Genomic DNA, 22,913 nt, shown 5'->3' with positions numbered 1-22,913 from the left:
TAGTACAGAACAAAAAAAATGTTGTAAATTCATTTATTTTCTTCTTTATTTTTCTCATTTCTTTCTAATTCGCTTTAAATTTGAAAATTTATCTGCAAAAGTATTAAATTTGAGGGGCATCATGCTCCCAATACCATGGCCCATTAGACAATCAGACAGCGATACACTCATACACATCCATGCATCCACAAGTCAGAATGAAAGGGTCCCAAACAATGAATACCTTTATTTATTCTGATGCGTTGCTTAATTCTCTCTGTATACACGGACTTTTCTCTCTGAGTAGCGTTATCCGTTTACACCACAAGCTCCTCTAGTCGCACTGAACTACATCCCTTTCCCACTACAGATAGGTACGTTACATCACAGATACAGCACTGAGGGTTTGGTTGAAGCAATAGGTGGCTATATTAAAGCCGCTTCCAACAAACCGGACACGGTGTCATAAAAGAGGGGGGACTGAATAAGGCGCGTGGTTTAGGCATATCATATGCATTCAAATCCTTTGTTGCCAATTCTTTACGACAAATTATATGGATCCAAATCCTTTGGTGCCAATCCTCTGTCAGGGACATGCAACAGGCTACTTGAAAGGGATATGAAATAGAGAATCTGAGCTCCTTGAACTCCCTCTTTGAGTGATTTGGTCTTCACTCTTCAGGCTCCAGCAACGAGAGTCTCTGATTTGTCTCCATTTCTTTGTGTAACAGAGAGTCTCTGTCAGTGGCACGAGTCCTCGTCTCTTTTCGAAAAGAAAAGATGCTGATTTAATTCTTGAAAATAGTATCTGAACTGAACTGTGTGATAAACAAAAGAATTATTTTGAAGTGAGGATCTTGACTTGACCAATTTTTCTTGCTTGGAAGATAATTTATTCCGTAAACAACACTGCTATGTTACATATTTGGCTGTCGATGATTAATTAAAAGTATGTGGAATCAATCCCAACTAGTAGCTCAGATTATTTGATATTAGGTCCATTCCTGTATTAATTTCTCAAGCACTGAGACAATCATAGTTTGCATCAGAAAAGATCGATACATAGCTAGAATTCGAGGGGCTTTAACATTTCGTTGCCAAAGATATAGTAACATTTTAAATTTTAATCTTGAGAGATTTGAAATGCCCGTGGGCTTAATCTTGAGAGATTTGAATTATTTTGAAAAAACTGTCTTAGATTACAAGGGGATATATTCAAGTGGGCCGGATCAAGGCCCAATACGTGTGGGTGGATCATGTGGCTTGAAAAAATTATAGACTTATATTTAACACTGGATATTCAAGGCTTCTAGTCTTGATGCATGGTGTTACACAGATTACAATGGTGCAGCATAACTCTGGTGAGTAGTTTGATGGATGAATTTGATGATGTAATGACTCAATGACTGATTATTTTGCTGCGAACAATTGGGAGTATATAATGTTGACACTAATCGAATTTTCTATTTTTATTCGTAATACAAGCGGTGATATTTTAAGATTGCTTTTATTTATTAAAAAAAAAAGATATAGAAACATCCTTGGTTTCGGCTAACCTGTTTAATATACATCGAGATTCGTGCATATAATTCAGAACTTTATAAATTTACACTGTTATCTAAATCTAACCGCCCGTGAGAATTTTGACACTAATTGAACGGTTTAGGCCAGCTTTGAATAAAACTTTATCCAAAGCTCTTCGGACAAAAACCCCACCTTTCCTCTTCTTTCAAATTTGAAACTTTTATAACATTTTGAGTAAAGGTCAATCACCCAACTATTTAATATCCACAAGAAATTCCTCTATTCAGATTCCGAATATGCAACTTCTTAAATGAAGGGTATTGTTTCTGTTTCTGTTTCTGTTAGCGTTAGTGAACGAGACTCTGGTCTCTCTTTCCTCCTCCTCCTCCTCCTCCTCCTCCTCCTCCTCCTCATGATGATGATGATGATGATGGTTATTATTGTTATTATTATTATTTATAATTTTCAATGAGGTCGTCTCTTTATTCATCCTCTAAATATTGTGCATCAACTCTATTCATCAACAGATCCAATGGAGGTGGAGGTCGACGTCAAATGGATTGAAAGAAAATAATAAGTGATCATAGGAGTCCGATCACAAGCTTGAGGAGCTTTTTGAGGTCTCTTAATTGTATAGCCGAATTGCAAAATCCAAAATGCCCTCTTTGATAGTAATATTGGTGAAGAATCTGATACAAATGGCACACGCAATTGCAAAGGGAATTGGGTTTTGTTTGAAGGCCTTTGGATGAAGTTCAAATTTCATCCAAAGTCAGTCATAACCGTCTATACAAATTTTAATATGAATAAGATATATAGTTTAGAATTGACTTTAGATGAATTTTTATCCAAAAACTTTTGAACAAAAACTCCATCCATTACAAAGTGTTCACTTCAAATATGGTGTGTTATTTATGCGAATCATATATTTTATATATTTTTTGAGATAGTTTTAGAATTAATTGATCAGAAATTCAGATTTCTTGTAACAATTTGCTCCTTGATTTTGAACTTTTAATTATTAAATAAAACTATTTTACAAGATTTGGATGAAAAATATGGTTCAAATACTCATTAATCTTTATAAATTTCATCGAAAACTTAATTAGATTGATACACATGAGGAATTTCCTGTGGTACTAATAAACTTTTTATATACAAATTGAACAAAGGTTTAAATACTCCTATTTTTCTTCTCTATCGTGTTATTTTATTTATTTATTTTAAAGGATAAGAAAGTATTATAAAATATGAATGAAACTTAAATTGGGAGGCATGATTTATATCATTTCTTAGCATGTTAAAGAAGATTTTGGCATTTTACTTTGGAGAATCAACATAAAAATTTGCCCCACGAATGATTATTTGCTAAGTAAAAAAAACTTAAATGTCATTGAAGAACCTGACATCACTACTTGTAATTTTTTATAAATAACATTGTTGCTGAATTATTAAGTGGAATTTATGGCCAATTTCACTAAATTATTTAGCAAAATTAGATGCATGATTCCGCTGAATAATCTAGCGTAATTAGCTTTTTCTTAAGGATAGAAATCCAACAAAATTAGGAAAAAAAAATCTAATTCCGCTGAATAATCCAAAAGAATTACAAAAAAAAATATAATTCCCCTGAATAATCAATTGTCATACTTGATTTTTTCCAAATAGTAGTGATGTCATTTCTTTAATTTGATTAATTTAATGTTATTAATAAAAAAAATCGGTGATATAACGTTTCATTTGAACTTTTGAAACCAACAGATATAAAAAGTTTTAAATCGATAGAAGTTGTGAAGAGTCCTTAGAAGACATGTTAAAATATTATACTTTTTTTTTTTCTATGTGGACGATATATTTATTTACTTTTTAATTATCTGTCGAACTTTGATGCACGCAAAATAAACTAAAAAAATAATCTATTGAATTCATCCATGCAACGTGGATCATTATATATTTTTGTAAGTGTGTGGTCAAACATGAGAAATTGTATCTAATTCCATATTAAACTCATATACAAATTAGGAGACAAAAAGAGAAGTTCAACAATTACTAAATTAATATTCTATTTTTAGGTAGAAATCATTAATAAATGACATACTTCTAGTAAGGCACCAACACTAAAACGATATTAAGCAGTTAAGTAATTTCTTATTTTAATCCCCAAACAAAAGAACAATAGATAAGTGCACATGGTTGAACATTTTGTATATTAAAATCAAAACAATATCATCTGTATAGTATTTGACACAAGCAATTATAAATTAAAATTCAGCAGCTAGCATCTCCATTATGGGTCTCAGAAAGGGCCAGTTACAGGAGTCATTTCCAATTTATAAATTCAAATTTAGTGAAATTTACACGCTATACTCCAAAAGTTAATAAATTAGATAGTCCCTTTTTTTATTTCTGTTACTACCTTTTCTCCAACTTCTCTATTAAAAAACAACTCGGAAGTTCAATTAAAGAAGCCAAAAGGCCCATAACGGATTGCATTCCATTTTTTATGAGGCCCAAAATTTCCGTTGACCGTCAATGATGTTTCCGAATAAGCAACTTCTTCACCATCTCAGCCACGCACGCTGCCACCATTATCCACATCACTTCTCTCGAGGAATCTTCATTTCTTCTACACTATTTATATGATTTTACATGTAACAAATCATCAGTGAGTGCCATTTACAGCTTTTCCCAAAACCGCGACGCTATCCGAGTTTTATGTAAGTCACAGAAGATCCAAGTTCCTTCGACGAAGAGGCCAAAACCAACAACTTAACTACGGTTCCAGAGATAGAACAAAAAAAATGGGAAAATAGGAGTATAAGAAAAATCTCCCATTTGTTCGTGCAGGCCATATCCTCTCCACACCTCTCCTCTGCTAAAAATCATTTGCTCTATTTTTTCTCCGATCCTAACCCTAATTCTCCATCCATGGACCTCGTTGACCTGGCGCGTCGTCGTCGGCGTCTACTATTCTTCGCCGCCGCCTCCGTCGCCGCTGGGTATGGCGCGTACCGCCTCTACAACCACCCTACCGTCGTTCGCAAGAGAATTGCGCTTGTGCGCCTTGCCGGAGCCCTAGATTCCATCTCTGACGCTGCCGCTTTCTCTGCTGACACCGTGGCACTCCTTTCTCATGATCTGAACCGCTTCCTTCGGTTTGGGGGAGAGATACCTCCAAGTCTACGCCAACTGGCACGGCTTGCCAACTCAGGTGAGGTATCAGCCTCTGTTTCAAAGCTTTCTCAAGCTGTAACCTTAGGAGTTCTCTTGGGCTATCGTCATGCCTCTCCTCCAGCTGATCCCAACTCTAAGAGCATCACGGATCAGGTTTTGGATAAGGTGTTCTCAGGTTCTGGTGCTGGGTTTGCATCTGCAGTTGCAGGTAGCTTCGCAAGAAATCTTGTAATTGGGTTCTATAGTAAGGACCCTGATTCGAAATCCAATTCAGGTTCAGATCCAGGTTTGCCTGAATCAAGTCAACCTGTTCCGAAGTGGGTCAACGTGGTGTGCAGTGAGCCATGCAAAGATACGATTACTGATGTGGTACAAGCATTTGTTAGCACGGCTGTGGCAGTGTTTTTGGATAAGACAATGCATATGAACACCTTTGATGACGTGTTCTCAGGTCTGACAAACCCAAAACATGAACAAAAGATGAAAGAAATGCTTGTTTCAGTTTGTAATGGTGCAGTTGAAACACTAGTGAAGACCTCCCATGATGTGTTGTTGACCAAGCAAGGTGCTAGTACGGGGTCAAATTTGAACAAAATTGAGTTGGACAAACCTTCCTACAGTAAGCAGTCAGACAAAGGCGGGTGGGTCAATACAGTTTCTTCCACTCTGGCCGTGCCAAGTAATAGAAGATTTGTATTGGATGTTACGGGTCGGGTTACTTTTGAAACTGTTCGGTCATTTCTCGAGTTTGTACTCTGGAAGGTTATTGAAAGTGCTAGATCAGGTGCAAGTACCATCAGGGAGGAGATTTTGGAGGTGATGAAGTATCTGAGTGCCAAGTCGATGCTTGTTGTGACGATCTGTGTTTCTCTGTGCATGCATGTGATGTCTGGTACAAGGGTTCTGGTCCCAGCTTAATGCCACGTAAGGGTTTTCTCTATCTCCAAGTTTGCTTATTTAGTATAAGAGGCTAGAATGGTGAAATAATAGGGAGTGGGTGAATATTCTTGTTGTAAAAAATAATCTGTATCATTGTTGGGATAATTGCATATACATATCCCAAAATACTTCATTCACCTATTAATGTATTTTGGGAATTTTATTTCTGCCATGTTTGATTCTTGTTTCTGTTCCTCTTTTCTTTTTTTGTTAATTAGGTCAGACCTGCTTATTTTCTTCTGGATTGTAGCAAGTATAATAGAATTTAATGCTAAATCTGCGAGTAAGTTGTAAATATTCCATGTTTTGTTTTTAATAGCTGTTACTGTTATTTTTTTTTTTGGTTTAAAAGGTCATATAGACCCAGTTTCATTTAAAAAAAAAAACGAAACATACAGAGTCAGACAGTAACGAGAGCACAACATCATGGACTATCCTGGTATACCTATCTGATATCAAAAGGCCCCATACCACAATGAAATAAAGGGGACTGGACATAAAATCTTAAAAGGGCCTTCCAATTGCAACCCTCACTGAGAGCGTGCATATCACAGAAGTTTCTAGATGTAAACTACTGACTATTTCTATAACTCGCTATGACAGCAGCATTAGTTGTGTCACACACTCTCTGTGCTGTTACTGTTATTACTTCATTGACATATGATTAATTGATCCACACTTGAATTTCTTGGTGTGAGATGTATCATTTGATTTATACTACATATGCTATTGATGTAAACCAAAATCATAGAGTCGAAGTGCTGCGACTTATATATAAATTATGCACAGTACAACTGTACTTAGAGGTGCTACTTTTACCCGATTACCCGGATCCGACCCGGATCCGATTAATTTGGATAGGGTATGGTTTAAAAAATATAACCGATTAAATTATGGGTATGGGTACAAAATTAATAATTTAATATCCGACCCGGATCCGAACCGGAACCGATACTGTAATGGGTAGGGTATGGGTATCATTTAATTATCCGACCCATAACCGAACCCGACCCGATACCCGTATAAATACCCGATAAAATATATATTAATAACTCTGCATCAAGTTTTTGTGTTAGATAATATATTTCAGCTGAGTTATAGTTTGATAAAACTTAACCAAATTTATGCAACTGTTTTATTAATTACAGCCTTAACTAGCCCTTTAATTACGTCCTTTAATTTCTGTGCTATATTATACACATGTGACACATGACACATGAATATCAAATTTATTCTTCCATAACCAGCTTATTTTATACTTTTTTTCTTCTATTACATTCAATTCATAGATTCTATTACATTCAATTGGGATAATGTACTTGCAAATGTTGAATCAATATGATAGTATTTTTTAATTTACATAATTAAATAATAATTTAGAGTTTTTATTTTTATTTTGTTATGTAACATGATATATTTTATTATTTATGAACATGATCAATAGTATAATTTTTATTTTGCAGTAGTTTTTAATTTATATTGTAATGATTTATTATATGAGATGTTTAAGAAATTATAATTATATTTAAATGTAAATAATTTCTCGAATGCTTTGGAGTTGTGACCTATACCCGCTCTGGATCCGGAACCGCCCCGTATCCGAACCGGACCCGATAATCCACAAACAAGTTACGGGTATCTATCTACCCGGAACCGAAAGATTGGACCCAAAATATCTATGGGTAGATAGGTATCCGGATCCGGACCCGACCCGATTTGAAACAAATAAGTATATGGATCGAAATTTGGACCCGAACACTTTTAGGGTACGGATCCAAATATAATAGTACCCGGACCCGACCCGACCCGATAGCACTTCTAACTGTACTAGGATAAGTTACTTTATAGTTTATACTAAAAATGATTTGGTGATGGGCCTTGCCTCTCAGGGACATAGATTCATTTCTCACAGGAGGAATCTAAAAGGAATTGGGGTTTATGGGAGCTCTTATTCACAAAAAGGAAAATGATTTGGTGATTGCTTCGCGAGGGTTAATCGGAATAAGAACCAAATATTGGTTCTTTTAAGTCTATTTTTGGTTCAATATATATAGTGCTTAAATTTGACTTTGTTTTGTTGTCCTTAAGTAGATCTAGGACATTTATTTTCATGGGTTCCAATTAGCTATGACGAAATTAATGAATTACATTGACATGTGACCTAATTAAATTATGGGAGCAAATGAATGCCATTCTTGTTGGGAACTGTTTGTACATGACTTCCAGCTAATTTGGAATTAATTAGGATTGCTTTAAATTGAGGTGAATATAGGGTAGAAGTGTCAACAACCAACAAACCTCCCTATTTTCATTGGCCTTGGGTTCTCATTCTCTGATACTCCTGATCAGATTATTTTCTTAAAATAAAATGAAGTTTAGCTCATGTTCAATTTGGTACAACTTGCTTTTACTGATGAATCTGCTGCTAGCTGTAACTTGGCTCCAAAGATAAGAAAATGGGACATTATATGTATGATACTGTACAAGCTGTAGCTTTAGCTCCAAAGATGGTACAGAGGACACAAAGTATGGTACTGGTTAGAGCTGTTACCTGTACAAATAGTCAAATACACTCCTGTAAAGTTTCCATTACTTTTTAATCCCTTTCATAGAATCATTAGCTGTGTGTTTATAAAGGATTCAATATAAAAATTGTGTTAGTTTTACAAATATTACAGCAATTTTTATTTTTTTTTCATTCTTTTTTTATATCCCTTTCGTGTAATTATCAACTGTACATGTATTATGGATGTGCAAGTTTTGCTAATGCTATACACGTGATTTATTTTCTTATCCACTTTATGATAAACCTTCCAGCTCTAATACTTGTTTTAGTCTTTTATAGTCTCTGAATTCATTTCTTTTTTTTAATATCTGTTACTTTTCCTCAATTTTCTGCAGATGCTTTAATTTATTCTATTTTGCATGTGATAGAATAGACACTTGTACCAGTTGCAACAACAGTTTCAAATCTTCCACAAGTTGCATAAATGTGTTTTTGTCAGAACACTAAGTTTTTTTTCTTTTGGTCCAATTATAATTAACATTGTACTAAAAATTGAGGCACATCCGCTATTACCATGTGAAATACAATTATAAACAGAACACTCAACTTTGGCAATATTTTACATGATTATTCCACAGCATGGGAGCAAACACTTCAAGACTTGACAAGGCACATAGTTTCACTGACTCTGGTACATTCACCAAAGATAACTAGAGCACATTTTTAACTTTTGAAAGTCAATTAATGATCACCATGTTTCTTTTTATTCTCGAAAAGGCCATCAGGACCTGCACAAGCAGAGAAATTTTTAAGCCAACATAAGAAATGATTAAAACACCATGTTTCTTTTTATTCACTGAATTTTTTTTTTAACTATTCACAGTTAGTAACAATGAAGTATAACAAGGGATGATATGAGAAGAAGGATTAGAAAACGAACCCCAAGGGAACTCCTTGTTGCGGATGTGGAGATACGGGTATGGCTGCATGCATCAACAGATACTGTCATAAACTCATAATTAAGTTAACATAATAATAAAGAGAGAATCGGAAGTAATATGAGAAACAATTATGTTGAAATTAGCATAGATTGAAAGCTGACCGGAGGCTCGGGAAACTCATGATGGCCGTGAGAGAGATGGTAGATAGCAAGGACAGTACAGGTTGCAATCCCAACATATGTTATCTTCTCCCATTTGCTAGCCTCCTCTGGAGAAGAACATGAATTATATTAGTGCAAAGAAATTGAGAGGACTAAATCACAATGGGCACGTTTGATTGCTACTTAAAAGAGAATTAAATTGCTTATTCTAAACTAAGATGACTAGAGGTTTTCTTGTTACTTAATTTCTTTCATTAGTCTCATTCATCCATGTAAGACTTGGCGTTATGACAATCGTAAGAAAGAGGAATCATAAAATGCGCTCATATTGTTCCGTCTTAAATCACCACAAGGTATTTTTGTTTGAGAGCTTGAGTGAGTTATAAACCTCATATTCTTGCAATTGCAACCAAAATAATAATAAAAAAGAAAGTAATTCCTATCTTTTCTTCTCTGTGGTCCTAAAATTATTTTTTCCCAACTCTTTTCAGAAAATAAGAAATTATTCTTGTACATTTACGTTTTGCATAACTTTTCTGCACTCAAAAGGCGTTTACACATAAAATTAAGTTGTTTATATCTAAAAATTCATAACTTATTTATAATAAAAATGCTATTGTTCATCACTTTTCTTTTTCGAAATGATCATAAATAAGTTTAAATTAAATATGTTGCCGCATAGATACAGGGGTTTTATTCAAAATTCTTGTTGATCGATTCTATGCGCAGAACAATATAAGCCAAAGAGTGAGTCTATGGTACTATGCATATTACAATTTGGCACTGTGCTACGGCTCTATATTCGAGTTTTCAAATCTTAACAGTCGATCCGAACTGTTCATCTTGTTCTCCATATTAATATGTGTTCGGAGACCAAATTTTACATTTTTTTAAATTTTTTTACTATTTTTTTAGATATTTAGAAAATCAATTGATCTGAAAATTTTGGACCATCCAAAAACAGTGATTTTCAATAAATTTTAAAAAAATAGTAAAAAAAATTTCAAAAAAATGTAAAATTTGGTCTCCAAACACATATTAATATGGAGAACAAGATGAACGGTTCGGATCGATCGTTAGGATTTGAAAACTCGAATATAGAGCCGTAGCACGGTGCCAAATCGTAATATGCATAGTACCATAGACTCACTCTAAGCCAAATCTCAATGATTGGACATAATCTGACAATCTCTTCAACAAGGAATCTCAATCTCTCAGGCACCACAGACCCTGAGACTATTGGAGTCCGCATCGTCTGCATTAACTCAAACATATTTTGAGTTAACGTAAGCCGTTTGATTTTAAACAGTGTCAATTCGGTGTCGGTGACGGTGACAGTATGAGATTTTAATATTAGTGTGAATTTAGTCCGTATAAATCTTAAAGCGGATCAGACCGTCCAGATGCATTAACAGAAGATTTATTGTTGAGTTAATGCAGAGGATACGAATTCGAGACTATTGTAGGAAAAAGAAAGGTGTCCAGCTGTATCAAAAAAATTCGGTGTCTATTGTAACTCCTACTAGGAGGTCCGTTTTAAAATCCGTGTCAGAGTTAAAATAACAATCTGAATTTGTTAGTTGTACCTCAGATACCTGAGGTGATGTGGATTTTTCAACTAGTGTGTTGCAAAATTATTACTGTCCTTAAACGCATGGAATTATTTGTTTATTTTCTATTGAATTTGTTATTGTATTAATTACATCTATGACGAACTATCAATTTTCAGGGATCAAGAAGGCAATTTTGTGACATTTAAGTGACCAATCTAGAAATTTGGGAGAGAGACAATCCACTTACTGGCCTCATCATGATGTGCAGAGGAAGAAAACGACCTCTTGAGAGACAACCGCTTTGCTCCGGCGGCGGCCCATCGGAGGCCAGATCTTGTCACAGATGTGGCCATGTTTGAAAGCTTTAGTATTATCCTTTGCTGCCTATTGTAAGTCTAAGGAAGACTTTAGAAAAGTGGCAACATATATATTTGAGAGAAGGTCGAAGAACCTTCTACACTCGTCTGCCCGAGAATATGCTGGTTCCATTTAATCATTGGTGGGTATACTCTTATTAATTATTTTTATTGTGGATAGTTTGTACTATTTTGCATCCTTAGGAACTGTGAATCCAGTTGTGACTCAAAAGAGCATCTGTATGCGCACAAGGCATATATTTTTGCGGGAAATTCAACGCAAAATTCACTTTAATCGGTTCAAATAGCTTATGTCTATGTTTTATTTATGTCTCACACTTTTATCTTAATTTTTATAATTTAAGTAGTCAATCCTTCATATTTAAACTGTTTGAAATCAAATTTTATATCGTTTGGAATTTTTTACTTTTTTTTAAGATAGGTATAAGATCACTATTTTTCAAAAAAAATTGAACCATTTAAAAACAATAATTATCTATTTAAAAAATAGTATTTTAAAAAAAATATAAAATTTGTTATCGAAACACATTATAATATGAAAGTCATATTGAGTGGTTTAGATTGACTGTTTAGACATTCAAAATTAAGATAACGATGTAAGATACATATGAGACATAAAGACATCCCTACTCATAAAAGATGCACGCAAGGCGGATATAATTTTTTATTAATTTAATAGATCTATTAAGAGTATATAATTTTTTTATTAATTTATTGACTAATAATACGAATAACAATTATTTTGTATTCATTATCTTATAGAATAATTAATAAATTAAAAAATATAAAAAATATTTACTCATATGTATAACTATATAATTTTATTAGTATGATTAAATTGATTTATACAATAATTTATATCATTTAATTTAATTAATAATTAATATTTTTAAATAATGAGATCAATAATTATAATAGTTTATGATATTCTTCATGATGTGTTTAATATATTAATTTGTTTTATTTTTGGGTTAAAATACATAAATAATTAATTTATTTAGTAATTATTCATTATTTGTTTGTTGCATGTTAATCTTAACGAATAAGAATTGAATGAAAATAAGACCAATTAATAGATAAAAGATAGAATACATATATAAGATTAATTTTAGAAAGATACGGGAGTCTGACTACTGTGACATCTGTGGTATTTAACTTAAATACCATCAACTCCAAAACATAATAAATCGGCTTTATATAATGAATCTAAAGTATTCAAACTGATTTACTTCATAAGTAGTGCATTTAAATGAAAAATTTATAATTTTTCAAATTTATCTAGAATCAATTCAAGTAGTTAAATGTGAGATTTTTTTAAAGTTAATTTTAATGCATTCATTTTTATCTTTTTTTGACCACTTAACTTGATACTAAAATTATTTAAAATGTTATAAACTTTGTATATAAACACATCACTCATAAAATAGATTAGTTTAAACCATTTGAATTCATAGTTTGAAACTTATTCTATAAATTTGAAGTTGGTGGTACATACCACCGATGCCACAGTAACCAAACACAAGATACAGAAACTGGCTACCGTGACATTGATAATATTTCATCCTAAATACCATCATCTCTAAAACATATCAAATGCACTTCATAGTTATGCGTTTAAACGTAAAGTTTATAATTATTTTATGTTTAACGGAAATTGTTGTGCGCTTAAACAATTTAGGTTTAAACGCATAACTAACTTCATAGTTATATAGAGATGATGTGGATTTGATATGTTTAAACGCATAACTATGAAGTGGATTTGATATGTTTTAGAGATGATGGCATATAACTTCCGTTAAAACATATCAAATTCTCTATATTTAACGGAAGCTTGTGATGAAATATAACTAAGGGGATCGCTGCTAATAACAACAATTTAGTTTAAGTCGAGACACTACAAATCGTAGTGTAACTTTGGATAGAGATAGGATAGCTACCGGGCTAGTGGTAAACCTTTGGGACGGAGTATATTGAAGGCCTTTTGATAAACCATCGAAATTTTAATGAATTAATGATTATTTCAGGGAAACAATGTGGTGATCCACATTTTGTTCCTACGAATAATGAGATATCAACCAATTTATGTTGCACAGACTCCCTCGTGCTTTTCTGTAATTAACTTCTTGAACCTATTGAGAAATAGGAAGAACAAACATAAACTATAATGCAGGTTCGAGATCTGACTAGATTTTTTTTTTTTTATAAATATGTAAAGAGGATTTTTTTTTACATATTATTATCTAGGTCCTCTCTGGTCTAAATATAAAGGGATTCTCTTTGAAATTGTTAATAGTAGCATGACATGATTCCAGTTTTGTTTCAAGGAAAACCATTAAAAGAAGGAAAAAATTAAATTAAACAGTCAAGGGAAAAAATATATATATAAATCACTCTGCGATTTGATCTATACCTTACTGTACCAGTATCTGTCCCATTTTCAGTTTGTTTTAAGCCCCAGAATAACCCAATCAAGCATTTAAATTTTGAAAAAAAACTTACTGGAGCAAAGTTAACTCACTCCACTCTGTATGCTGCAGTGATGAATGATACCATTTTCTACAATTTGGTCCACAGTAGCCTCGACAAACCAAATTAGGGCAAACTGAAACAGTAACTGAAAAATTAGACTCGCACTTGTCGATTAAAAAATCAGCATAACCCATGAGACAGCTAAAAAGAGAGAGCCCAGTGCAGAGAAAATCTCTAGGGCAAACTGGAAAAGTAACTGAAAAATTAGACTTGCATTTCTCGATTAAAAAATCAGCAAAACTCATGAGACATCTTAAAAGAGAGCTCAGTGCAGAGCAAATATCTGATAAAATAAGTTGCATACTAAAATAATAATGTTCTCAAACTTTGAAAAAATCGCTCATTCTGAACAAATTTATTCAGGTTTAACATTGCGATTGAGATCATTTCTGTTCCATTCCAGCAACATCCATATAATTGAAGTGCCTGAAAAACATAAAACAGTTCATAAGAAGATAATTTTGGAAACTTAAAAACCAAAATACAATCCTGGTAACCTCTTAAAATTTTCTGATCATAGAACTCTGAAGGTGCCATAAATTTTGTATGATTGAGGACAAATTCTACTTTTACCTCTGCAAAGCTTAGTATTACATACAACAAAAGAATATAAATATATGAGAAACATCGATGGTACCGCTCCTATCCATATTTTTAAACATGCCAGACTAAGCACAAATCTCCCACCTTCACAGAGAGACAAGTAGGAATGGAAAGAAGGGCAACTATACAAGAAAGGGACAATTCTTATGACTCTCTACCTTTTTTTAACAAAAAGTTCAAACTACCCTTTCCTTTTCACCGCAAGTAAATCTAAAAGATATAGTGAGGCATATAGAAAATCATGGTAGCATTTCCAATAATTATCCATGTTTAAAAAAATGTTTACTATTGACAGGTACCTATGAGATTTTGCAAGAACACACAATAACTATTTTCCCTTAAAAGAGCCAAATACAACAATAAAAGATTTTACCTAACAACAATCACCATATAATTTTGACTTGGAACCTGAAGTCTTGGCACGTCACTATTATTTGAATGAATGTGAAGGTCTTACATATTTCCTATTACCTAGTTATATGTTATGTTTAGCGTTATTGTAAGGACAAACACCAAAACTTCAATCCCTCTTTTCCAAGTAAAAATGCTGAAAATACCCCTCCTTCCTCATACCATGTCATCTCAAGTGCAGAAAGATTGGTAGTTTAGCATTTTATAAAGTACCTTACCTGCCAGATACATTTACTCTATTTCTCAAGGGCATATGTGCAGACCAGATTTTCATAATTTGTAAGATACCCAAAAAAAAAGTACTCCTAAATCTCTTCCAGAAAAAAAAAAACAAAACAAATCAGTAATAAAAAATTACCAGCAAAGAAAGCAACTGTAGAGAGGTTAGAGACCGCCATGGTGTGGTAAATCAAATACTCGGTGAGAAAATGGCCAAGTGCATATATAAAAGAGAGAAATGTGGCCAAATAAAGAGGCTTGTTCTCGAGGTTAAATGCACAGAGGAAGCAAAGGGTACACGTCAGAAGAGTCCATACACCAAAAGTACGCCCATGTACATCAGTCACTACAAAACAAACAAAATAAGGATAACAAACAAATAAATAAACTACTAATGTGTTGTAATAAGAAGACGGGGGTCTTTTTGGCAGGATTTTTAGGATTAAAAAAAATAATCCATGTGAAGGAGCGGTGTTTGACATGATGGATTAAGGAGATGACTTGTTAGGGAGGAAATAAATCTTAATCCAAGGCGGAGGCTCCTTAATCCTCGCTAAGAAAGTAGCATTCGGCAGGATTAAAAATGCTTAGGCTATCAAAGGAGGCTTAATCCGAGCTTGCTAAATAAGCATAGAATGATTTTCTCCTGAAATTGTTTTTGCCAAACTACGATGGCCTTTTCCTACCATTCCTACCATTATACTTTATCTTTATTATGTGATTAGATGTATGTATCCTTTTGACAGCTTTCATCCCACTTAAATAACAAACCATCAATAAACCACGATTGTCTTTTTGTGTAAATTAGAACTTGAAGATATAATTTCACAATTGAATAACATAAAGAATTGAAGATGCATCAATGCAGATATAAACCATTAGAAATTTACTATTAAGAAGAATAAAAGCTGATCAAAAGATCTAGACAAGAACACATACCAAAAGCTAACTATCTCTCTTTTAATTGGGTTTTGTTGCAAGATTACTTCCCATCAATAAATATTTAGAAGCTAGTTGCATTGACTTGCTAAAGAAGCAGCAGTATGGCAAATAAAAAAGAAAGTTTCAGGGTTTCAAGGACCCTTTAGAGAAATAATAACAACAAGAAAATAATGATAGAAAGTAATAGTAAAAGTAAGAGTGAGGGTAATATGCATATTCCGGCTCGACCCATGCTATGGATCCATATCTCTATTTTCAAAGTTCAAACAGTCAATCCGAACCATTAAACATGATCTCCACAAAATTTTACATTTTTTTTAATTTGTTTACCTTTATTTTAAGATAGGTAGAAAATCACTGATCCTATCTAAACAAATAGTAAAAAAAAATCTACAAAATGTAAAATTTGGTTTTCAAGTAGATTTCCATATGGAGATCATATTTAATGTTTCAGATCGACTGCTTGAACTTTAAAAATAGAGATATGGATCCACAGAAACTGATCGGTCGATCAGTAATATACAAATTAGTGAAATTACATAACATTACTTGTACAACTAATTTAAATTAAGCACTCGGGCTCATGAAAACTACCTAGGATAATCATTGAGGCATTACAACAGACAGTTACGGTGGATGATCTAAACAATGGCCCACTGATACAAAACCAACACTTCAATTGATCTTAAATTTCGCACTGTACGGGATTTACACTTGGCAATCAATGCCGATACTTCAAATCCAGAGAAAGAATCAGTAAACTTAGATCTGAAAGAAAAACTAAATGGGAAAGCGGAGACTAACTCTCGGTCTGGGAGAAGACGGCTACGCGGAGAGCCCATATGTTGAAGAAGCCAAACCAGACGGAGACGAGGCGGAGCGACCCCACCAGCATCAGCCACCATCCCAGTGCTCTCATCCTTCTCTCTATCTCTGTGGGCAAATCGTCGAACAGGTACCTTGCAAGAACCAAGAGGTACTGAGGAAGTAGGAGACTGAGGAACTCTGTCAAAGTGTTAAGTCAGTCCGAAACTATTAATTCACTGATCGCTGGGCCCCACGATTTTTTTATTCACTGTTCAGCTGTAATTAGCGGTGCACAACTGGACATATATGAAAGAGACTTGTAACTGGAAGGTTGTCCAGGAAAATGTAAGAGGGTTGATCCGAATCTGCTGCGATCCTGAACAGTAGCTTACAATTTCTGTTTTTTAAAATTCTTGATTTGTTTCGAAATACATGTACATAAAAACCAGTTATTTAGAGATGCGTGCACAGAAAAAATTAAACGGTTGGATTTGAAAAGCCAGGAATTTCAGGAACACTTCATGAAATTCAGATCGGAGCAGATTTATTTCCAGGAGGATTTTGATTTGGGAATCTCTCAATTGTTCAGTATTTTATTTATTATTTTTAGCTAAAGAAGCAGAGAGGAGTTTAATATATTTCTTTTTGTTTTTTGCTTGAAAGAATGTATATTTTTAGTCACGCTGTTCGCCTGATCCGGTGATGCGAGTATATTTTTTCTCTTCTTTTTGTTGTTTACTGTTCATATCCGCTGCTGCTGATTTTAGATAAACAGAATCCTGATATTCTCGCAAAATTTTAGAAATCATAATAAAAAATAGATTTTATTAAACCAACTTAATTGTTTTAATTTTTACAAAAATTATAAGAACTGAGATACCATGTTGGTCTGAATTTTTTTTTTTTTGACTGAATTGTCATTTTAGTCCGAGTCATTTTCACAGATCTCGAAAAAAATGTTGTAAAATTTGTGAAAATACCTCGGATTGAATTGCCATTTTAGTTCTGAAAAAAAATATTTCGGACCGAAATGATATTTCAGTTCTTATAATTTTTGTAAAAAAAAAAATAATCACGTTGATTGCATAAAAATCTTTGTTTTTTTTTTTTAATTATGGTTTATAAAAAAAATCGCTATTCTCTGAACCGTTCGACTGTTTTTAATGGTTCGGATTTTAGACTTGTTACCTGTCCGTATTGTCCAAGAATTGATCTGCGGTTATATACTTATATTGATGTTATTATTATTCCTTTTTAAGATAATATTCTGGTAGATATAAACCGTGTCAAGAAAATCCAAAATGCCATGTGACAAACCTCCAAAAGGAGAGTCCGGATCTTTGAAGTAAACAAATTTTGAGTTTAGATTCGAACCGTTCGTCAGCCCTTATATCAGTGGCTTAGATTTAGTTCGGTTGATGATTTTGTATTTCTCCTTTCATCTGTTGCATGTTTTTGTATGTGAAGCACAAATGTGGTGCTTTTATTTTGGAAAATATCCCTAACAGACTCAGACTGTAATTTAACTCTTATGTTTCAGTAAAATGAAACGGCCTTATTAGTCTTTTTTTTTTTTTCAAAAAAGAAGAAGAAAGATTCGTTCGATCAAAATTCAAACTAATTCGATTTGAGGAAATCCACCTAGTTCCTTTAATATTCATGTCAAAGCATATCTGACCTGTAAATATGAATAAAATTTGATGGGATAGCATAGAATAAAAAATCATTTATGTGTTTAACTTAGGAAAATGCTAATATGCTACACGTAGCATAGAGGGTCTCCGTGCAACGGCTCAATATTTGAGTTTTCAAAATCCTAACGGTCGATCCGAACCATTCAACATGATCTCCATATGAATATATACTAGCAAACCAAATTTTACATATTTTAGAATTTTTTTACTAATTTTTTAGATATGTAGAAAATCACTTAATCTGAAAATTCTGTACCATTCAGATCAAGTGATTTTCTACAAATCTAAAAAAATAGTAAAAAAAAAATTCTAAAAAATGTAAAATTTGGTTTGAAAGTACATATTCATATGGAGATCATGTTGAACGGTTCGGATCGATCGTTAGGATTTTGAAAACTCAAATATTGAGCCGTTGCACGGAGGTCCTTTATGCTACACATAGCACCGTAGCCAACTCCGTTTAACTTATTATGTGTTGTTGTTGTTAATAATAATAATAATAATAATAATAATAATATATTATTATTATTATTATTATTATTATTATTATTATTATTATTATTATTATTATTATTATTATTATTATTATTATCAAAGGTTTAAATAACGTTTATAGTGTCATAGCGGAACGATTAAAAAAACGACGTTATTGTCATATTGCGCCGCTATAGCGTGCTATAGCGCCAAAGTTTTTATGATCCGAAAACGCTATAGCGGCGCACTCTATTTAGAACCCTGATTGTTATGATTAATACAATTATTATTACTACTACTATTACTATTATTATTATTATGATTATGATTATGATTGTTCTTGTTGTTGTTATTGTTATTATTATTATTATTATTATTATTATTTGGAGTTGCCTAGTGCGACTGACATTGTTGCATGATATATTATTTAAAAATAATATTAAGAACGCATTGTTTGAAGCAAAGTTGGCAGATAAATTAAAATTATATCTAATGTGATCTATGCGTCACTTGATTTACATTTTTTCATCTTTAGTTTAGTATGTTATGTTTAATTTTTTTTTTTTGTGTCTGTACATTAGTATATCATCTATGTTTAAATTTTTATTCTGTAAGAATGAACTTAATTTTTGTGCATCCAGCTGCCAGTCCTAAAAATATTTACGACTAAACTAACATCTAAATTTTAAATTTTAAATTACTTTTTATTTAGAAATAATTGTCAATTGTTATCAAATATGTTCAACTTATTCTATCATAATTTTTACCCACAACTAAATAAAAATCTCTTATATTATTTTAACTTAAAATAAACAACTTATTTCATCATAATTTTAATCTACAATCAAATATGGACTAAAGGAACAGACAATCGGACTAAGGAGGAAGACAAAAAAGAAATGCATAAAATCTGAACCGAATTTTTTATTAATATCCAAATTTTATATTAAATTTAAAAAAATATCCGAATCGGTTGGTTTTTTCGAAATCTACCCATTCCAGAATTTTTTTTTTCCGGAATTAAACCAACCGATTCAGAATGGGTAGATTTCGAAAAAACCAACCGATTCGGATATTTTTTTAAATTTAATATAAAATTTGGATATTAATAAAAAATTCGGAAATCTGAACCGTTGCAAACATTAAGCCGTGGCTTATTAGATGGAAGAATTAGCAGGAATTCGGCTTTTCTCTTAAAAAAAAAAAAATCAGATACGACTGTCCACACTGATTTTATAATAATTTACGAACTTTTGCAATTATGGGAAGTCTAAGAAAGTTTCTCAGTCATTTCATTTTCTTGAACATTAACTGAATTGTGTTTAGAGAGTTTTAGACAAAATCTCATATAAAATCAGATTTAACTGTCTAATTTGTGTTAAAATTCGTACAAATATATTTAAAATTTAATAAGTTTAAATGATTTTGTAAATCTCAATCATTAATACAAAATTTAATACAAATCGAATGGTTTAGAACTGACTTTTGAATGATACTTTGTTCAAAACCCTTGGCCAAAAACTCCACCCTTCTTGAACCAGTTTTCTCTTTTTATTTTTTTTGTTGATTTTTTTTTCTGACAATATCAACTTTGCCACAATTTATTCGTGCTCTTATTTTAGTGGCATTGCTTTTCAGAAAGTAATTATTTTTAGTGTTCATTACCAAGCTTTCAAAAAATAATAATAATAATAATAGTAGCGGTTTGATTGATACCTAAAGTTAAGAAAGTCTAAGTTAATTATTTTAACTAAGGCCTAACCTAAGTTATTTATATTTGGTCGAGGTATAAAGTTAATCTAATTAAAAATAACATTACATAATATGACATTCTAGTTAAAAATTTAAAAATACCAATGCATGATCAAGAAATAAATTTACCACCAAATTAACATTAAAACATTGAAATTGTTAACTTAAAAGAGTTGAACAGAACAATTAAGCCTCTTTTATCTAATTTCTTTAAATAAATGTTTTTTTTTAAATAAAAGAGTTTAGCTTTTAGAGTACGTATGATTTAGACAAAGAAAAATGATTTTCAATTTTCAATTAAAGGAAAGAACTTCAGATAGAAAAAATAACTTTAATTCTGGTTATACTTTTCTCACTTTATTTATGTTTTTCTAGTTTGTACTTTAAAAAAAAAAATTCAATGTTATGATGTTATACTACTTGTCACTTTCAAGAAAGAAAATTACGGCATTAAATATTTATCGTTTAAATTTAATTCATTTTACTAATAAATATTTAAAATAAAAAAGGTCATGTGACTAATTCAACATAATAATTACTATCAAGAAAGAAAATATAGCATTAAACTAATTTCTGTTGTCGAATTATTGTTCTATTTCCTTTTTTTTTTTAATTAAACCATGTATGTCTTCCATTATTATATGCTTAACGCACATGCCGTTTTTGTTACACATATTTTCCTTCACTCCAAAGTCTCTCGCCCTTCGTTGTATTCATTTCCCCAAATTTACAAATACTTGCAACTATTTTAAATTTTTTCTTCAACCTTATATTGTAATGCAAGAATTAGATCATATGGTAGGAATTAAGTGCCGCTTCTTCAAGTTCAAAGCTGAAGCAACCTGTCAACTTGTTATTTGTGGAAGCTTCTTGTATTATAACGTCAGTTAGCATGATATGCATGGTTATGTTTGGATAAAAATTTATCCGAAATAAATTATGGCAAAATCAAAGGAGACTAATCATATATAAAATTAGGAAATTGAAATTTTTAAATAATTTTTGTGTTGAGGGCTTTAATAAATTACAACATGCGTGTAATTAATATATATAGATAATTTGAAATTAAGAATAAAGCCATTAAAAAAAATTGAGATATGGATTATTGTGTTTCATTTCCGAGTAATGCTTGGGCGCTATGGATAGCATCAGGTATTCCGTGCTACGGCTTCAAAAGCTTATCATATAGACTTTAAACTTTGATATAAGTAGCTCAGTAAATTGGTTATATAACAAACTTGTTCAATACTAATTTTATTATTTTTGGAATTTTTTGCTATTTTTTATAATTTATGAAAGATGAAAAAAAATGGCTTAAAAATAAAAGAATATTGTCAATATTTTAGGCATTTTTTGTCATCTTTCATAAATCATAAAAAATAATAAAAAAATTTCAAAAATAATAAAAATTAGTATTCTACAAGTTCATTATATAACTAATTTACTCTTCATTTCCTATATGGAGAAAATCGCGCGCAACAAACTCTTTTCCAAAATCATTTGAAAATATATCACATTTAGGACCCGAATATTACTCTGATTTATACAAATTTTCATCCAATAATTTTTTTATTCGAGTCCGATATATAGATGACAGTTTAACAATGAGAAATAATATACTGGGTAAACCTTTTTTTTTTTTTTCAAAATGTTGTGCAAAGATATGCTAAATCAGGAATATCAGAATCTGCTTTAAGCTGTTGCATATGTAATGTAAACAAATTTTGGAGCGGAACCAAATGGACATAGGAAAGGGGAAGGCACTTGATTAAAAAAAAAAAAACTATGGTTTCTTGAATATTATTTTTTTTTATTAAATTTTGTCCCTAACTAAATATTTGTCCTATTCCGTACATTTTCGTCTTTCCGTCATGCAAAGAATTAGTACCAGCCAATCAATCATTCAAAATTGATGAAGAGGAGAGTTCAAATAGCTTTGTGCTTTCATCATATTTTTATTTTTAAGAACATTAATAATTTAAAATTTAAAACTTAAAAGTCAAATTAAAACCATTAGATATGATCTACATCATTTTATCTATACACGTGTAAAAAATTATAACATTTTAACTTTGTTTTAGTTGTCATTACGAGCTTGTAAAAACGTGCTAATGTGAATAATTTCTAGATGTTGATTTTTCAAATAATTGATTCATATAATAACAAAATTTAAATATCATACTTTTTTATGAGCACATAGGGAAAATAACATATATCACATCTCATAGTTTATTTTGACGTTTATGATTTAAATTTTAATTTAATTATTAACGTTTTTAAAAATAAAGATACAGGAGAAGCACAAAAAAAATAAAGGCATTTGAATCC

At 31.8% G+C, this 22,913-nt stretch overlaps 4 protein-coding genes across 4 annotated transcripts in view; 2 read left to right on the top strand and 2 right to left on the bottom strand.

The window, feature by feature from the left end:
* Window positions 1-22,913, top strand: part of LOC144572159 (protein POLYCHOME-like) — a 76,850-nt gene that overhangs the window by 25,940 nt on the left and 27,997 nt on the right. The gene's annotated exons all lie outside the window — the stretch shown is intronic.
* LOC144572158 (protein PHLOEM PROTEIN 2-LIKE A10-like) lies at window positions 4,295-5,934 on the top strand. The gene has a single exon (XM_078321594.1). The coding sequence runs from the start codon at window positions 4,432-4,434 to the stop codon at window positions 5,593-5,595; it is 1,164 nt and encodes a 387-aa protein (XP_078177720.1). The 5' UTR covers window positions 4,295-4,431; the 3' UTR covers window positions 5,596-5,934.
* On the bottom strand, window positions 8,779-11,201 carry LOC144572161 (cytochrome c oxidase subunit 6a, mitochondrial-like). Its single transcript, XM_078321597.1, has 4 exons — window positions 11,025-11,201; window positions 9,225-9,331; window positions 9,063-9,105; window positions 8,779-8,910 (listed from the first exon to the last, which is right to left on the bottom strand). Exons 1-4 carry the CDS (start codon window positions 11,128-11,130, stop codon window positions 8,864-8,866), a joined length of 303 nt encoding a protein of 100 aa, XP_078177723.1. The 5' UTR covers window positions 11,131-11,201; the 3' UTR covers window positions 8,779-8,863.
* Window positions 13,876-16,992, bottom strand: ERG28 (ergosterol biosynthesis protein). Its single transcript, XM_078321596.1, has 3 exons — window positions 16,663-16,992; window positions 15,056-15,262; window positions 13,876-14,109 (listed from the first exon to the last, which is right to left on the bottom strand). Exons 1-3 carry the CDS (start codon window positions 16,775-16,777, stop codon window positions 14,039-14,041), a joined length of 393 nt encoding a protein of 130 aa, XP_078177722.1. The 5' UTR covers window positions 16,778-16,992; the 3' UTR covers window positions 13,876-14,038.

Source organism: Carex rostrata, chromosome 20 (assembly GCF_964058835.1).
Source record: "Carex rostrata chromosome 20, lpCarRost1.2, whole genome shotgun sequence".
Lineage (NCBI taxonomy): Eukaryota > Viridiplantae > Streptophyta > Magnoliopsida > Poales > Cyperaceae > Carex > Carex rostrata.
The sequence above is the reverse complement of the archived record's forward strand: the minus strand, read 5'-3'. Positions and strand labels throughout refer to the sequence as shown.